The sequence below is a fragment of the Glycine max genome, chromosome 11, assembly GCF_000004515.6.
Source record: "Glycine max cultivar Williams 82 chromosome 11, Glycine_max_v4.0, whole genome shotgun sequence".
Lineage (NCBI taxonomy): Eukaryota > Viridiplantae > Streptophyta > Magnoliopsida > Fabales > Fabaceae > Glycine > Glycine max.
Window position 1 is genome coordinate 33826501 of NC_038247.2, and position 15943 is coordinate 33842443.

A 15943-nucleotide genomic window follows, 5' to 3' on the forward strand; every position below is an offset into this window, starting at 1 on the left:
CATAAGGCGTATGATTAATTAATCTCAAGATAGAACAGAAACATGCGAAAATATTTTGAGGTTCCATCAAAGAATCATCAGAAATCTTAATTATAGAGGTTAAAAAAATAAAGCTTAAAAGATGTTTAAAAAAATATCATTTCTAATTTATATATTCAATCACGGAGTTGAAATGTCTTCCAATTCTGTAATAGATTATGCTGTTAGTGTTATGAGGGCTGGGTAGTTTTATAGTACATCTTAATTATTCACATACAAACGTTGCTTAGTAGCTTATCCATGTTGACTACGCCTCATTGGACCATAAGCACGTCAATGTGACGTGCATAATATTAAATCTTTAGTCTGAATTGAAGTTTCAAACCACAATTTGTTTGGCTCAGCAAAATGTTAAACTCCTTAATTACTATCCCTTATTTTAGGCTAAGAAAAACATGTTTTCTCCATCACTCAGACTTTGATATTATCTTAGTCCACCAATTTATCGACGTCATCAACAACTAGACTTTTTTTTTTTTTTTTGAGGCCTAAACCGATTGAGTTTGAGAAATGAGAACCACAAGAATATGGTGCAACTCAATAGCACGTAGCCTTAACAAATTATTGTATATCTCAGACTTTTAGACTTTGACATTGTCTTAGTCTCGTTCACCCACGCTTTCACATCATCAACAACTAGACATTTTTCTTCTTCTTTGAGGCCAATATCAAACCCATATTTTGAAGTTTGAACCCCTTAGTTTGAGAGTTTTAAGAATATGAAACTCGTAACCTTAACCTTGTTGATGTTGTGGTCATGGTGGAGCTTTGAGGGTGCAGTAGGAGACCCTCAAACTCTATTACTCAAACAGGATTGCAGCGGATTCACGGCACCCAACTTGTCCAACTTCAACCAAAATCTAAACGCAAGTTTGGCAGACCTGAGAGCAGAAGTGAGCAACCAAAGGAAGCACTTTGCCACTTCTCAATCAACCACCGGAACGAGTCCTGTCTATGCCATGATTCAATGCAGGAACTACCTCTCCAACACCGACTGCGCTGCCTGCCTCGCCGCCGCCGACGCCAAGATTCGCAACTGCTCCACCGGAGCTAACGGTGCCCGTGTCATTTACGACGGCTGCTTCCTCAGGTACACACACCTCCATCCAGTATGTGTTCAACCACCTGTTTCTTGTGCTTAACAGACCACCCTACTATACAAGTGAGACTTAAAATAAATTTTAATAAAAATATTTATAATTTAAATGAAAGAATTATATATTGGACATTTTTGCTAATATATATAATCTTTTTAAAATGATTTCAAAATGATTTTTTGGCACGTCTCTTGGTGTGTCCGATCACTTTGATGAGAGGAGAGAGAGATGAGACAATGGACGAGTGAAACAATAGGAAGAGACGAGACAAATATGTATTTAACTGTTGTACTTAGCTGAATGCGCGAATCTGAAAATTTTCCGACTGAAGAGAATCCCAATACATAAAACTCTATCAATAAGACATGGAAAAGTTTGTTAATTTAAATGGTTTCTAGTTGTTTTTTTTTTCTTTTTCGATCGATATATCAAAGTGAATGAATATGCAGGGGGGGTCTCCCCCCAATACATCAAGGACAGTAAAGAGACATCTTATACAATCATCCTAAACTTATATAGACTATAGTCCTAATATAGAGTCACCCCAAACAAACACCATGTATCTATACATTCAATTGTTTTTTATTGGTTAATAGTGTAAAACATTTTTAGTGACAAGACTTGCTTATTGAAGTCTTAATTAATATTGTTATTTAGTGGCCCCTCGGTCGTTGAATATACTATCTAGCATAACTTTTTCTTCTTTAAATTTAATGAAAAGGATGACCCCTGTTTCTTAAAATTAAATCCCGAAAATAAAACATTATATAAGACAATGAAATCACTATCTAACAGTGATACACGTGTCACAATAATGATGCATGCCACAATTAACATGTCATGGTGTACACGACTTCTTTTTGACATAAAAATTGGTTTAATGGGATTCACTACCTAGCAGTATTCTTAAGATATGATGTAATTTATAATCTAAAGACTAATTATGAAACTGTTTGTTACATTACCAATAAAGCAAAACTTTGCTGTACAGGATGTTTATTTTGGAATGATGTTGGGGTTTAAGCAAGTTCGTTATCTTGACGAATTTGTTTGATTCCTCTGCGTGTATGTATATATAAATCATTTATTGACTAAGCAAATTAAAGGTTTGCATTAACACAAATCACCAATAAGATGTTTATCGATTATGAGACTGAATTAGTTGATTAATTTAGATATGCTTTCATCACAAGAACATCTTCATGAAACAAAGTCAGAATTGACTTCGATGTTTGATACTTCCAAATGTGTTGACTGTTGAGGTACGAGAGCAATGATTTCTTTGCCCAGATCATGCCTCGCAGCAGCATACTTTGTGGAAGTCAGAGTGCAGATGAAAGCACAGCTTTCAGTGAAGCTGGACAACAAGTACTAACGGATCTACAAATAGCAACACCAAAAATCACTGGCTACTATGCAGCTACCAAGACACAAGTGGCTGGTGGTGCAATCTATGCCATTGCACAATGTGCTGAAACTCTCACACAAGACAATTGTTTGGAATGTTTGTCAAATGAACAGACCACCGTACAAGGTTGTCTTCCCAATACAAATGGTAGGGCATTCGATGCAGGGTGCTTTATGAGATACTCAGAGACACCCTTCTTTTCTGATAACCAAACCATTGATATCGCTCCCTTCTTAAATCAAGGTACAAATGCCATTACTCCTTTTAATATATGTTTAATGAATAAAAATGTCATCTCTATTTGTATAACTATATCGATATATGTTGGAATTGAGGTCAAATTCTTTTTTGTCTTGAAGGAGGACGTTCAACTAAGAAGTGGTTCATTATTGGTGGTGTTGTTGGGGGTTTAGTCCTTGTTGTGATCCTTCTTTTATCATTTTTAATTATAATTCCCGGGTGTAGAAGATCCCAAATTCCCAAAAGAGTTCCTAGAGGTAATACTATTTGGAAAGCCTTGTGAGACTTTGCAATTGCATCCAACTATCACACATTTATCAATCATGCCTTTTAATTTTAGTTGTTTTGAAAAAAAAAAAATTTGAATCCACGACTTCATTTATATGTAAAGAAAAATCAAACTCATTTTTTACTTTGCAGGTAACATATTGGAAGGGACTCAGTTGAAAGGTCCAACCAAGTTTAAGTATAGTGACTTGAAAGCTGCAACGAAAAACTTTAGTGAGAAAAATAAACTAGGAGAAGGAGGCTTTGGAGCTGTATACAAGGTAAAATCGAGTTGTTCCTCACATTTCAATTGTGATTCTAAGGAATTGTTTTTGAGGTAAAGTTGTCAACTAAGATCTTCATAAGCTAAGAAGGCAATATTAATGATAAGCCACACATCTAGTGATAGAGATAAATGACTTTCAAGCAAAATTTTAATTCTGATCCCATTGAATAGGGAACTATGAAAAATGGGAAAGTTGTTGCAGTGAAAAAATTAATTTCAGGAAATTCCAGCAAGATAGATGACGACTTTGAAAGTGAAGTAATGCTTATAAGTAATGTTCATCATAGAAATCTGGTTCAGCTTCTTGGTTGTTGCAGTAAAGGCCAAGATAGAATCCTTGTCTATGAATACATGGCAAACAACAGCCTCGACAAATTTTTATTTGGTAACTAATTAACATGTCAATTTCCAGTAGAAGCATTAAGTTTTACTTTGTTTCCCTTCTATTCTTCTCTTAAGTTTTGAGCATATAAACATGAGAGACAGGTAACAGAAGATGTTCCCTTAACTGGAAACAACGCTATGATATAATTTTGGGCACTGCAAGGGGATTGACTTATCTACATGAGGAATTTCATGTTTCTATCATACATAGAGATATCAAGAGTTGCAATATCCTCTTGGATGAAGAACTTCAGCCCAAAATTTCTGATTTTGGCTTGGTAAAGCTCCTTCCTGAAGACAAATCTCATCTCAGTACAAGATTTGCAGGAACAGTGTAAGTCAATAAATTACCAATGACTCAGCTTGAAATATTTAAAGGGTAAAATGTATTACACCGATATGCTATGCGTAATAGTCTCATGATTTCTTAGTATTATATATGGTATAAATGAAATGCACTTGTCAGGGGATACACAGCACCTGAGTATGCACTCCATGGTCAATTATCAAAAAAGGCTGATACATACAGCTATGGAATTGTAGTGCTAGAAATCATAAGTGGTCAAAAGAGTACTGATGTGAGAGTTGATGATGATGGTGAGGAAGAGTCCCTTCTTCGACAAGTAAGGAATTTCCCATAAATATGTACCAAAAATTGTTTGTTTTCTTGTAACATTTTGCTATATGACAGTTGGTTTTGACTATAACAGGCATGGAAGTTGTATGAGAGAGGCATGCACTTGGAGTTGGTGGACGAAACCTTGAATGATAACTATGATGCAGAAGAAGTGAAGAAAATCATAGAAATTGCTTTGTTGTGTACTCAAGCATCGGCTGCGATGAGACCAGCTATGTCTGAAGTAGTAGTGCTACTCAGTAGCAATGCACTTGAGCATATGAGACCTTCAATGCCTATCTTTATTGAGTCTAAATTAAAGCCCCACAGAGATATTTTTGCCTCAACTAGTTCCTCTACATCTAATGCTACTGCCTCCAGTTCTATAGTACCTGCTCGATGATTAATTATGTATATGATGCACATGTTAGAGGGGCAGAATGATGTTGTAGAGCATACAGATGCATGATAAGTAATTAAAGTTTGTTGTGATGATTAATTGGTAGTTGTAATTAGTTATTCCTGGTAGCACTCTTTGGTAGTGTTGGATGTTTGTATAAATGCCATACATAGATTTGTTGCACTGAATCAATAATTGATTTCATTCGTTTTTTCTGTTCTCTCAGTTTTCTTTTATAGTATTAGAGCTCTCAATTCAGAGCTCAGCCAGGGTTTGTTTTCCATGGTGAGAAACCACAATTCTTCTTCCTGTCATTTCCATAACCAAAATCAGAATGGTTCAAATGGATCTGTTCTTAATCCTTTGCAAAAAGAAGTTCCTTTGGAAAGTGGCATCAATTGTTACGGCCTTTACTTCTGTTTTGGCTATAACCAAGTATTTCATAATTGTGTTCTGAAACATCTGCATATTTATTTTGTGCATGTTTTTCTGCTAAGGCTGAAAACCATACTTTTGTTTTAGTTACAATGTTAAAATAATGCCTTGCCACCTAATTAATACTAAATAAAAGTAGTTGATATGATAAACACAGGCCATAATTGAGGCCTAAAAGACTTTTCATAGGATAAAGTCTTTTTCTCTTTATCGTCCTTTGTTTGGAATTGGAATTGAACTTGTCACTCTTTTGTAATGTCCCCCAGCTTTTATTACATTACACACTGTATAAAGATTAAAACGCAGTTTTTAAGTTGCCACATATTACTAAACCTTAACTATTTATGTGTAATTGTATGATCAACATTTAATTTTACTTGACTGTTGAAATTGCTACAAATTTCTAGAATATTCTTAAATATAATATGTATGAAAATAGTAGAATATCCTAGAACTATAGAATATGGTAGAACAATCTAGAACTATAATGTGTATGTGGTAGAACAATCTAGAACTATAAGTGTATGTATAAGATAGAAGAATCTAGAACTATCATGATACTAATCTATCATGAAAACTCTAGAAAGATCTAAAGTAATGTAGAAACATTCACCACCATTAAGAGGTTGGTGACTTGAGCCTATAAATAGGCAATTGGTATGTTGTAATTAATAATCCAAGAAATCAATGACATAGCCTTCTTTCTAAAACAATTCTCTAAAATTATCAACTATCATCTAACCAACTACCAATAGTGGCATCAGAGCTACGTTCGGTCATACATTGGGCGTAGTTATATTACCTACCTACCATTCCAAAATCCTCCCAACTACTTCAAAAATTTCCTTTGTATTATTAACCCACTCTAATAATATTTTTTCTAAGCTATGGATAACACTACTCAATCGTCAACTATTTCTGTCCCTATCTTTAATGGTGAAAATTATGATTTCTGGCGCGTTAAAATGGAAACATATTTTTTATCTCAAGATTTATGGGACATAGTAGAAGAAGGCTTCACCATTCCCGTGGATACTTCAGCTCTTAATGCATCTCAAGAAAAAGAGTTGAAGAAAAATAAACAGAAAAATTCAAAGGCGTTGTTCACCTTGTAACAAGCAGTGACTGATCCAATTTTCCCAAGAATTATGGGAGCTAAGACTGTCAAAGAAGCGTGGAACACATTGCAGGAGGAGTTTCAAGGAAGTGTTAAGGTACGTGCCGTTAAACTTCAATCTCTAAGAAGAGATTTTGAACTATTGAAGATGAAGAAGTCTGAGACAGTTAAAGATTACTATTCTAAAGTTAAAGAAATAGTTAATCAAATGAGAGCTTTTGGGGAAGATATTCTTGACAAAAAAATTGTTGAAAAAATTCTAATTACTATGCCCCAAAAGTTTGACCCAATCGTGACAACGATTGAGGAAACCAAAGATCTGTCCACTCTATTAGAGACAGAACTTGTGGGCTCTCTTGATGCATATGAGCAAAGACTGTATAGGCATAAAGAAGATACAATTGAAAATGCCTTCCCGTCAAAGTTTAAATTTCAGCCCCAAAACAAAGAAAATAGAGGAAAGAAAAATTATGGAGAAACTTCCAGAAGAAGAGAAGGTTCTAGGAATTTCCTTAAGAACAAAACAGATAAAAATCCTCCATGCAATATATGCAAAAGGCAAGGCCACGCAGAGAAAAATTGTTGGTTCCGTAATATGCCACAATGCAACCATTGCAAGAAGTTCGGGCACGTAGAGAAAAATTGTCGCAACAAAAATAGGCATCAAGCCAATATCGCAGAGGAGCATGATCAAGAACAATGTACGTTCTACGCTACTCAAGACTCAATAAAAGAAAAGGGAGGAAGCTGGTACTTGGATAGTGGATGTAGCAATCACATTGCCAAGGATGAGACTATTTTTAAAAGTATTGATGAGTCTGTCAAAGTCAAAGTTTGACTGGGAAATGGAAGTGTGGTTGAATCAAAAGGCAAAGGCACTGTCATGGTGGAGACAGATAAAGGTACGCGACTCATCCATGATGTCTTACTAGTTCCCAGCCTAAAAGAAAATCTTCTAAGCATTGGCCAAATAATTGAGAGAGGCTACACACTTCACTTTGTAGGAGGTGTATGCAAAATCTTAGACAACAAAAATAAAAGGTCTGAGATAGCCCAAGTAAAGATGAATAAGAGTAATAGAAGCTTCCCTTTAAATTTAAAATATGCAACAAACATTGCCATGAAGGTACAAGTTGATGATTCATGGCTATGACATCGAAGATTTGGCCACTTCAACACACATGCCTTGAAGTTGTTACATGAGAAGAACATGATGAGAGATCTTCCAAGCATAAAGGAGAACAATGAAGTGTGTGAAGAATGTCTCCTTGGTAAGCAACACCGATTTCCTTTCTCAACAAGCGGAGCATGGAGAGCGAAAAATCTATTGGAGCTGATACATACGGATGTTTGTGGACCAATGAGGATGCCATCACATGGGAACAACAGGTACTTCATACTCTTCATTGATGACTTCTCTAGAATGACATGGGTATATTTTCTAAAAGAAAAATCATAAGTCTTTGGAGTATTCAAAAAGTTCAAGGCCCTTGCTGAAAATCAAAGTGGAAAACGGATAAAAGTACTAAGAAGTGATTGCGACAAAGAGTACACCTCTCGCGAGTTTGAAAGATTTTGTGAGGATGAAGGCATTGAGCGACAACTTACAGTCGCATATTCTCCTCAACAAAATGGAGTGTCCGAGAGAAAGAATCGCACAGTTATGGAGATGGCTAGATCGATGCTCAAGGAGAAGGGACTACGTAACACATTCTGGGCTGAAGCAGTCTACACTGCTGTTTCAATACTCAACAGATGTCCAACTAAGTCTGTAAAAGACAAGACTCCAATTGAAGCTTGGAACGGGAAGAAGCCATCAGCAAAGCACCTAAGGATCTTTGGATCTATATGCTACATTCATATTCCAGACGTGAAGAGGCACAAGCTTGAAGACAAGACTATACGAGGTATCTTCCTTGGGTATAGCAATATCTCTAAGGGCTACTGTGTCTACAACTTGCAAACTAAGAAACTCGTCATCAGTCGAGATGTTGAAGTTGATGAGTACGCTTCTTGGAATTGGGATGAAGAAAAAGTGGAGAAGAACGTTCTTATACCCGCTCAACTACCTCAAGAAGAAGCTGAGGAAGAAGACCCAGGTGAACCACCTTCACCTCCACCACAACAACAAGATCAAGAACTATCATCACCAGAGTCTACTCCAAGATGAGTAAGATCTTTGGTGGACATATATGAAACCTGTAACTTAGCCATACTTGAACCTGGAAGCTTTGAAGAAGCGTCAAAGCAGGAAATATGGGTCAAGGCAATGGAAGATGAGATACAGATGATCGAGAAAAACAACACATGGGTGTTAGTAAATCGTCCCCATGGAAAAGATATCATTGGGGTTAAGTGGGTCTATACAGAAACACAAGGCGAGGCTAGTAGCTAAGGGTTACTCACAGCAACCCAAAATTGACTACAATGAGACATTTGCACCAGTAGCTCGTCTTGATACCATAAGAGCCCTAATAGCTCTTGCGTCACAAAAAGGATGGAGTATCCATCAACTAGATGTCAAATCCACCTTCCTTAACGGTGTACTTGAAGAAGAGATCTATGTGGAGCAGCCACAAGGATTCGTGTTTGAAGGCAAAGAAAACAATGTGTTAAGACTAAGAAAAGCACTCTACGGTTTGAAGCAAGCACCTCGAGCATGGTATAGCAAAATCGATCAGTATTTCATGGATCAAAGATTCAGGAGGAGCAAGAGTGAGCCTACACTTTACATCAAGTCTCAAGGGCAGTACACTCTCTTACTCTCTCTATATGTAGATGATCTTATCTACACGGGAAACAATACTAAGATGATGATGGAGTTTAAAGAAGACTTGATGAAGACCTTTGAGATGATCGACCTTGGTTTGATGAGTTACTTCCTCGGCATAGAGGTAAGTCAAAGAAATGAAGGGATATTCATCTCGCAAAAGAAATACATAGAAGGCTTACTTAAGAAATTCAAGATGTATGGTTGCAAACCTGTTGCTACTCCATTCATAACAAATGAGAAACTACAGAATAATGATAGAGCACCAAAAGCTGATGCATCCAAATACCAAAGTCTAATTGGAAGCCTCCTATATTTGACAGCTACACGACCTGACATAATGTATGCTACAAGTCTTCTATCAAGATTCATGCAAAGCCCAAGTCAAATACACTTTGGAGCAGGAAAAAGAATTTTGAGGTAACTACAAGGAAGAAAAGAGTTCGATATATGGTATACTACCGAAACCAACTCAGAATTATTTGTCTACACCGACAGTGATTGGGCAGGTTCGGCAGATGACATGAAGAGTACATCTGGTTATGCTTTCTCACTAGGATCGGGAATGTTCTCTTGGGCATCGAAGAAGCAAGCTACAGTAGCACAATCAACAGCAGAAGCAGAGTACGTGGCAGCTGCTGAAGCAACGAGTCAAGCTATGTGGCTTCGTAGGATACTTGAAGACATGGGAGAAAAACAAGATGGGCCTACTAAAATCAACTGCGACAACAAATCAGCAATTGCAATGGCGAAGAATCCAGTTCATCACAGTAGAACAAAACACATAGCAATCAAGTATCACTTTATCAGAGAATCTGAAGCAACTAAAGAGATCAAACTCGACTACTGCAGAACAGAAGATCAAATTGCAGACATATTCACGAAGGCTCTGCCGAGACCAAGATTTGAAGAATTACGAGCTATGCTCGGAGTCACAGAAATTTGCATCAAGGAGGAGTGTTGAAATTGCTACAAATTTCTAAAATATTCTTAAATATAATATATATGAAAATAGTAGAATATCCTAGAATTATAGAATATGGTAGGACAATCTAGAACTATAATGTGTATGTGGTAGAACAATCTAGAACTATAAGTGTATGTATAAGATAGAAGAATCTAGAACTATCATGATACTAATCTAGCATAAAAACTCTAGAAAGAACTAAAGTAACATAGAAACATTCACCACCATTAAGATGTTGGTAACTTGAGCCTATAAATAGGCAATTGATATGTTGTAATTAATAATCCAAGAAATCAATGACATAACCTTCTTTCTAAAACAATTCTCTAAAATTATCAACTATCAATTATCATCTAACCAACTACCAACATTGACAAACTGAAAAGCAAGGGTTCATGCTTTATGAAAAAGGATATCAAATCATCTAAGTTTCTTATCTTGTTCATTGCAGCAAATTAATTTAAGAAGTGTGGTTCATATACCGCATGCTAAAATGTATTTTTATGTTTACGGATATTAAAATTTTATTTAATGAAATAGGTCATGCGATAAGGGGTTAAATCATCTAAATTCCTAATGTGGTGTTGTCACATTAGTTGCAATAAGGGGTTTCACTCTTAAAGTCTTAAAGTCGAACTCATTGTTTAAAAAAGTTTTCTTTTATTTGATGATATATAAATAATCTTATTGATTGAAATGTATATTTTTATTTTATTACTAAAAAGAAAGTGATGTAAAATTGGCGTTAAATATTTTATTTTTTATAACTAAAATCAACTCGATTCTTCAGAAGAAAAGAAATGAAATCGATTGAATATTACAAAAGAATGCCCAACGTTCAGCACAAATTATGTGCTTCTAGATGTCAGTCTGTCTAACAAAAGTAGTAATTAAAGCCAGCAGCCACATAATAAGGGGTGGATATTTTATTAACAAATATCTTTAATTTCCAATAATAGATATTCAATCATGGAGTTGAACATATAGATGATTATGCTGTCAGTGCATGCTAATGATCGTAGTGGGTAGTTTTATACATCTTAATCTTAATTATGCACATGCACATGTTGCTTAACAGCTTACCCGCGTTGACTGCACCTCATATAGGTGCACGATGCACTTCGATGTCATCATAATTAAATCCTTTGCCAAAATTGGAAGTTTCAAACCACACCCCAAGTCTATATACGTAGGCTGCTATTTTGTTACGAAACCATCCTTAATCGAATTGAACGAATCAAATTGTCTCCACTTTTGAACCAGTAGCATTCATATGCAGTTATATTTTATATGAAAGGTATTCAATTTTAAATATCAAGAGAGTCTATTTCAATTAGTTCAACAAGATATATGAATTATTATAAATTCTCTAATATTATTTTCAATTTTTATGAATAAAAAAAATATTATATATAAAAATCTAATTGGATCATGATATGTTGTAAACAAAACATAATAATTTCTCATTATCTTGGTCCACCCCATGAACATACAAGTAAGTAGACTTTTTCCTTTGAGGCATATATATATATATATATATATATATATATATATATATATATATATATATATACCTATTTAGTTAATTTGAGACTCACAGGAAAATGGTGCAACTCAAGGTCGTAGCCTTAACATTGTTGGTGTTGTGGTCATGGCGGAACTTTGAGGGTGCTGTAGGAGACCCTCAACTCTATCTACTCACATTGGAGTGCAGCGGATTCATGGCACCCAACTTGTCGAACTTCTACCAAAACCTAAACGCAAGTTTGGCAGACCTGAGAGCACAGGTGACCAGCCAAAGCAGGCACTTTGCCACGGCTCAATCAACTAGCCGGACAGACCCTGTCTATGCAATGTTCCAATGCAGGAACTACCTCTCCATCACTGACTGCGCCACCTGCTTAGCCGCCGCCGCCACTGAAATCCGGAACTGCTCCGTCGGAACCAACGGTGCCCATGTAGTTTATGATGGCTGCTTCCTCAGGTACACATCCATCTAATATTTGTTCAGTAGTCCTTTCTTATGGCTGATAATTCAAATATGATTTTTCTGACACACTTGGTGTGTACCCTTTGAGGAGAGGAATGAAAGAGAAGTTTAGGTGACGAATAAAGGGGTGAAATGAGTAAGACTAGCTACGTCACTAGTCCTATAAAATGTAGGATTGAGTTTTAAACATGTAAGAAAACAAAAAACCGTCCAATGCGTGTATCAAATGTCACGAGATTGAGAATGAACTTTGCCACTTATAATGATCCAACCTGATTTGAACAAAGATTATTTTCCTTCCTATCAAACATACATGTGGTTTATTAAATAAACCAAACTAGGCATCTTTCTATATTTTTCTTGTTTTAAACATTGACTTTTATCTTTATTTTTCTCTTTCTTTTTCCCTTTTTATTGTCCAAAAAAATTAAAGGTTAAATTAACATTTAACACAAACTACCAACAAACTAGATATTTATATATAGATTATTGAGACTGTGTGGATTAGAGTTTTCAGATATTTTTCATCACAAGAACATGAGGGTTGCAGTCCATAAAACTAATAAGTAAGAGTTGACTTTGATGTTTGTTGCTTGCAAATTTGTTTGACTGTCGAGGTACGAGAGCACTGACTCCTTCAACCAGATCAGTTCTAGCAGCCACACACTTTGTGGAAATCAGACTGCCGATGAAAGCACTGGTTATGGTGCAGTTGGACATCAAGTGCTGATGGATCTACAAATCGCAACACCCAAAATTAGTGGCTATTTTGCCGCTACCAAAACACAAGTGTCTGGAGGTGCAATCTATGCCGTTGCACAATGTGCTGAGACTTTCACACAAGACAATTGTTTGGATTGTTTATCAAATGAACAAAGCAGCATGCAAGGTTGTCTTCCCAATACAAATGGTAGGGCATTTGATCCTCCTGGCTGCTTTATGAGATACTCGGAGACACCCTTCTTTGCTGATAACCAAACCATTGATATCAGTCCCTTCTTCAAACAAGGTACAAATGCCATAACTCCATTTAATATAGATGTCGACTTGAATGAGTAAAAGTGGGCTAGAGTGGTCCATCTCTTTTGGTATAAAAATGGACACGTTTTCTAACACACTGTATTATTGCATGCCTGAAATTAAATATCAGAAATCACAAAATATTTTGATATCCACTTCTTTAAGGAGTCTCACTTATAATTCCGTAGTTTCCTTTTACATACAATTTTAAATAAAATAATACATTAACCAAACATGTAAAGCATTTTTATATTGTCATCCAACTTTAAATTGACATATATAATAAATTTGTTGACTTTTATAAAAATTTAAAAAATAATACATAGTATAAATGCTGATTGATCCATATGCAATGTAAAAAAACATTATACTGAAAATGCATAGAAATTAAAATCTAAATTTTAAGTAATAAAAAAGAATGTGTTAAAAGGGTATTACTAGCACCATTTTTATATTGTAATATCAACATCTTGAACGGACTCATCAGATCAGTTGGAATATTTGAGGTCAACTTCTTTTCTGTCTTGAAGGAGGAGTAGGTTCAAACAAGAAGTGGGTCATTATTGGTTGTGGTTTTGGAGGTGCAAGAGAACTCCTAGAAGTAAGATTATTTGGAAAGTCTTCATGTGATGCTTCGTATCCAACTATTGTTATCAATCCATGACTTTATTTATTAATAAAAAAAACAAAATCGTATTTTAATTAGCAGGAAGCATAATGGGAGCAACTGATTTGAATGGTCCAACCAAGTACAGATATAGTGACTTGAAAGCTGCAACAAAAAACTTTAATGAGAAAAATAAACTAGGAGAAGGAGGCTTTGGTGCCGTATACAAGGTAAACTTGAGTTTTTCCTCACATTTTAATAATATTCTAAGAATTTTCTTTTTCTTTTTAATTATAAGCTACACATTTAGTTATAACTTTTGATTTTGATGCTACTGAATAGGGGACTATGAAAAATGGGAAAGTTGTTGCAGTAAAAAAATTAATTTCAGGAGATTTCAACAAGGTAGATGACGAATTTGAAAGTGAAGTAACACTTATAAGTAATGTTCATCATAGAAATCTGGTTCGACTTCTTGGTTGTTGCAGTGAAGGTCAAGAAAGAATCCTTGTTTACCAATACATGGCAAACACCAGCCTAGACAAATTCTTATTTGGTAACTAACATGAATTTCTGATAGAAGCATTTTCTGTAAGTTTTACTTTCTTTACCCTCTTCTTTTCTCCTCTAATGTTGAGCATATAAAATTGGGATACAGGAAAAAGAAAAGGTTCCCTCAACTGGAAACAACGCTATGATATAATTTTGGGCACAGCACGGGGATTGACTTATCTACATGAGGAATTTCATGTTTCTATCATACATAGAGATATTAAGAGTGGCAATATCCTATTGGATGAACAACTTCAGCCCAAAATTTCTGATTTTGGGTTGGCGAAACTCCTACCAGAAGACCAATCTCATGTTCGCACAAGAGTTGCAGGAACATTGTAAGTCAAAATGAAATTCCAATGGCTCAGCTTGAAAATTTTAAAGGGTAAAACGTACTGCCCCCCATATGCAATCACTTGAATTTCTTGACATTTATAACTAAGCATCAAGTTGTGGTGAATGAGATAAATAATTCTTACGTGGGAAAAATGTAACATAATATGTTTGAGTGTTATTTTATTAATTATCGAACTATGTGTTATATGCATTTGTCAGGGGATACACAGCACCTGAGTATGTACTCCATGGTCAATTATCAGAAAAAGCTGATACATACAGCTATGGAATTGTAGCCTTAGAAATCATAAGTGGTCAAAAGAGTACTGATGTAAAAGTTGTTGATGACGATGGTGATGAAGAATATCTTCTTCGACGAGTAAGGAATTTCCCATTAGATACCAAAAATTGGCTTTTTTTTTTCTTGTAATATTTTGCTTGGTTTTGACTATAATAGGCATGGAAGTTGTATGAGAGAGGCATGCTTTTGGAGTTAGTAGACAAAAGCTTAGACCCAAATAACTATGATGCAGAAGAAGTGAAGAAAGTCATAGCCATTGCTTTGTTGTGCACTCAAGCATCGGCTGCAATGAGGCCAGCTATGTCTGAAGTAGTAGTCTTACTCAACTGCAATAACTTACTTGAGCATATGAGACCTTCAATGCCTATCTTTATTGAGTCGAATTTAAGGCCTCAGAGAGATATATTTGCGTCAACGGGTTCCTCTACATCTAATGCTACTACCTCCAATTCTATATAGTACCTGCTAGATGATAGGTTAAGAATTATATGATGCAAATGATAATTCCTGTTCAGTTCATTATTGGAGATTGGTACAATTATGTGTAAATCTTATTTTAAATAGCAGATTACACGTGCCTTTCCTTAAGAATGCAAACAACGCCTTCCCATTGTCACCTAGTTCTCAATTCACTCTGGTACGTGGTACGGGTATGGGTTCCCAGTTTGTGACCTTACAACAAATTGGTACATGGGGATATACATAGTTGGTACACTTTAGTACCCTATTTTAATATATAATAGGTCTTAATATATAATTAGCTTGCTGTTAAAAATAAATGATCTAGTTAAAAATTATAAATTATGCAAAATATAAAATAAAACAATAAATATTTCTTATATGTTTTTATAAAGGAGGGATCAAATTACTTTAAGAATAATTTTAAAAATATTACTCCTCGTACCAATTATTTTTTTAAAGGATTACTTTAGAGATAAGTTAATTTTTTCTAATTTTTATATTATTATAATTATTATTATAAATAAAAGTTCACAAATAACAAAGTTAAAAACTCATCATGTTGTACTCAAATTTAGATGCAACTTGAGGTCCAAGACCTGACATATCATAAAAGAGATAAAAACTATACCTTTAAACTTAAGATTAGTTT

General features: G+C 35.2%; 1 protein-coding gene across 2 annotated transcripts; it reads left to right on the plus strand.

Moving 5' to 3' along the window:
* Positions 1 to 392: 392 nt before the first annotated feature.
* Positions 393 to 15306, plus strand: CRK28 (cysteine-rich receptor-like protein kinase). 2 transcript variants are annotated; one of them, XM_041006803.1, is made up of 8 exons: positions 393 to 1129; positions 2399 to 2787; positions 2904 to 3041; positions 3205 to 3332; positions 3509 to 3722; positions 3824 to 4055; positions 4188 to 4344; positions 14989 to 15306. In XM_041006803.1, the coding sequence occupies exons 1-8, from the start codon at positions 759 to 761 to the stop codon at positions 15289 to 15291; spliced, it is 1932 nt and encodes a 643-aa protein (XP_040862737.1). In that variant the 5' UTR covers positions 393 to 758; the 3' UTR covers positions 15292 to 15306. The 2 variants fall into 2 exon arrangements, with proteins under 2 accessions (XP_040862737.1, XP_014619666.1); XM_014764180.3 differs by lacking the exon at positions 14989 to 15306 and adding an exon at positions 4432 to 4944 and having other exon boundaries at positions 591 to 1129.
* The last annotated feature ends 637 nt before the right edge of the window (positions 15307 to 15943 follow it).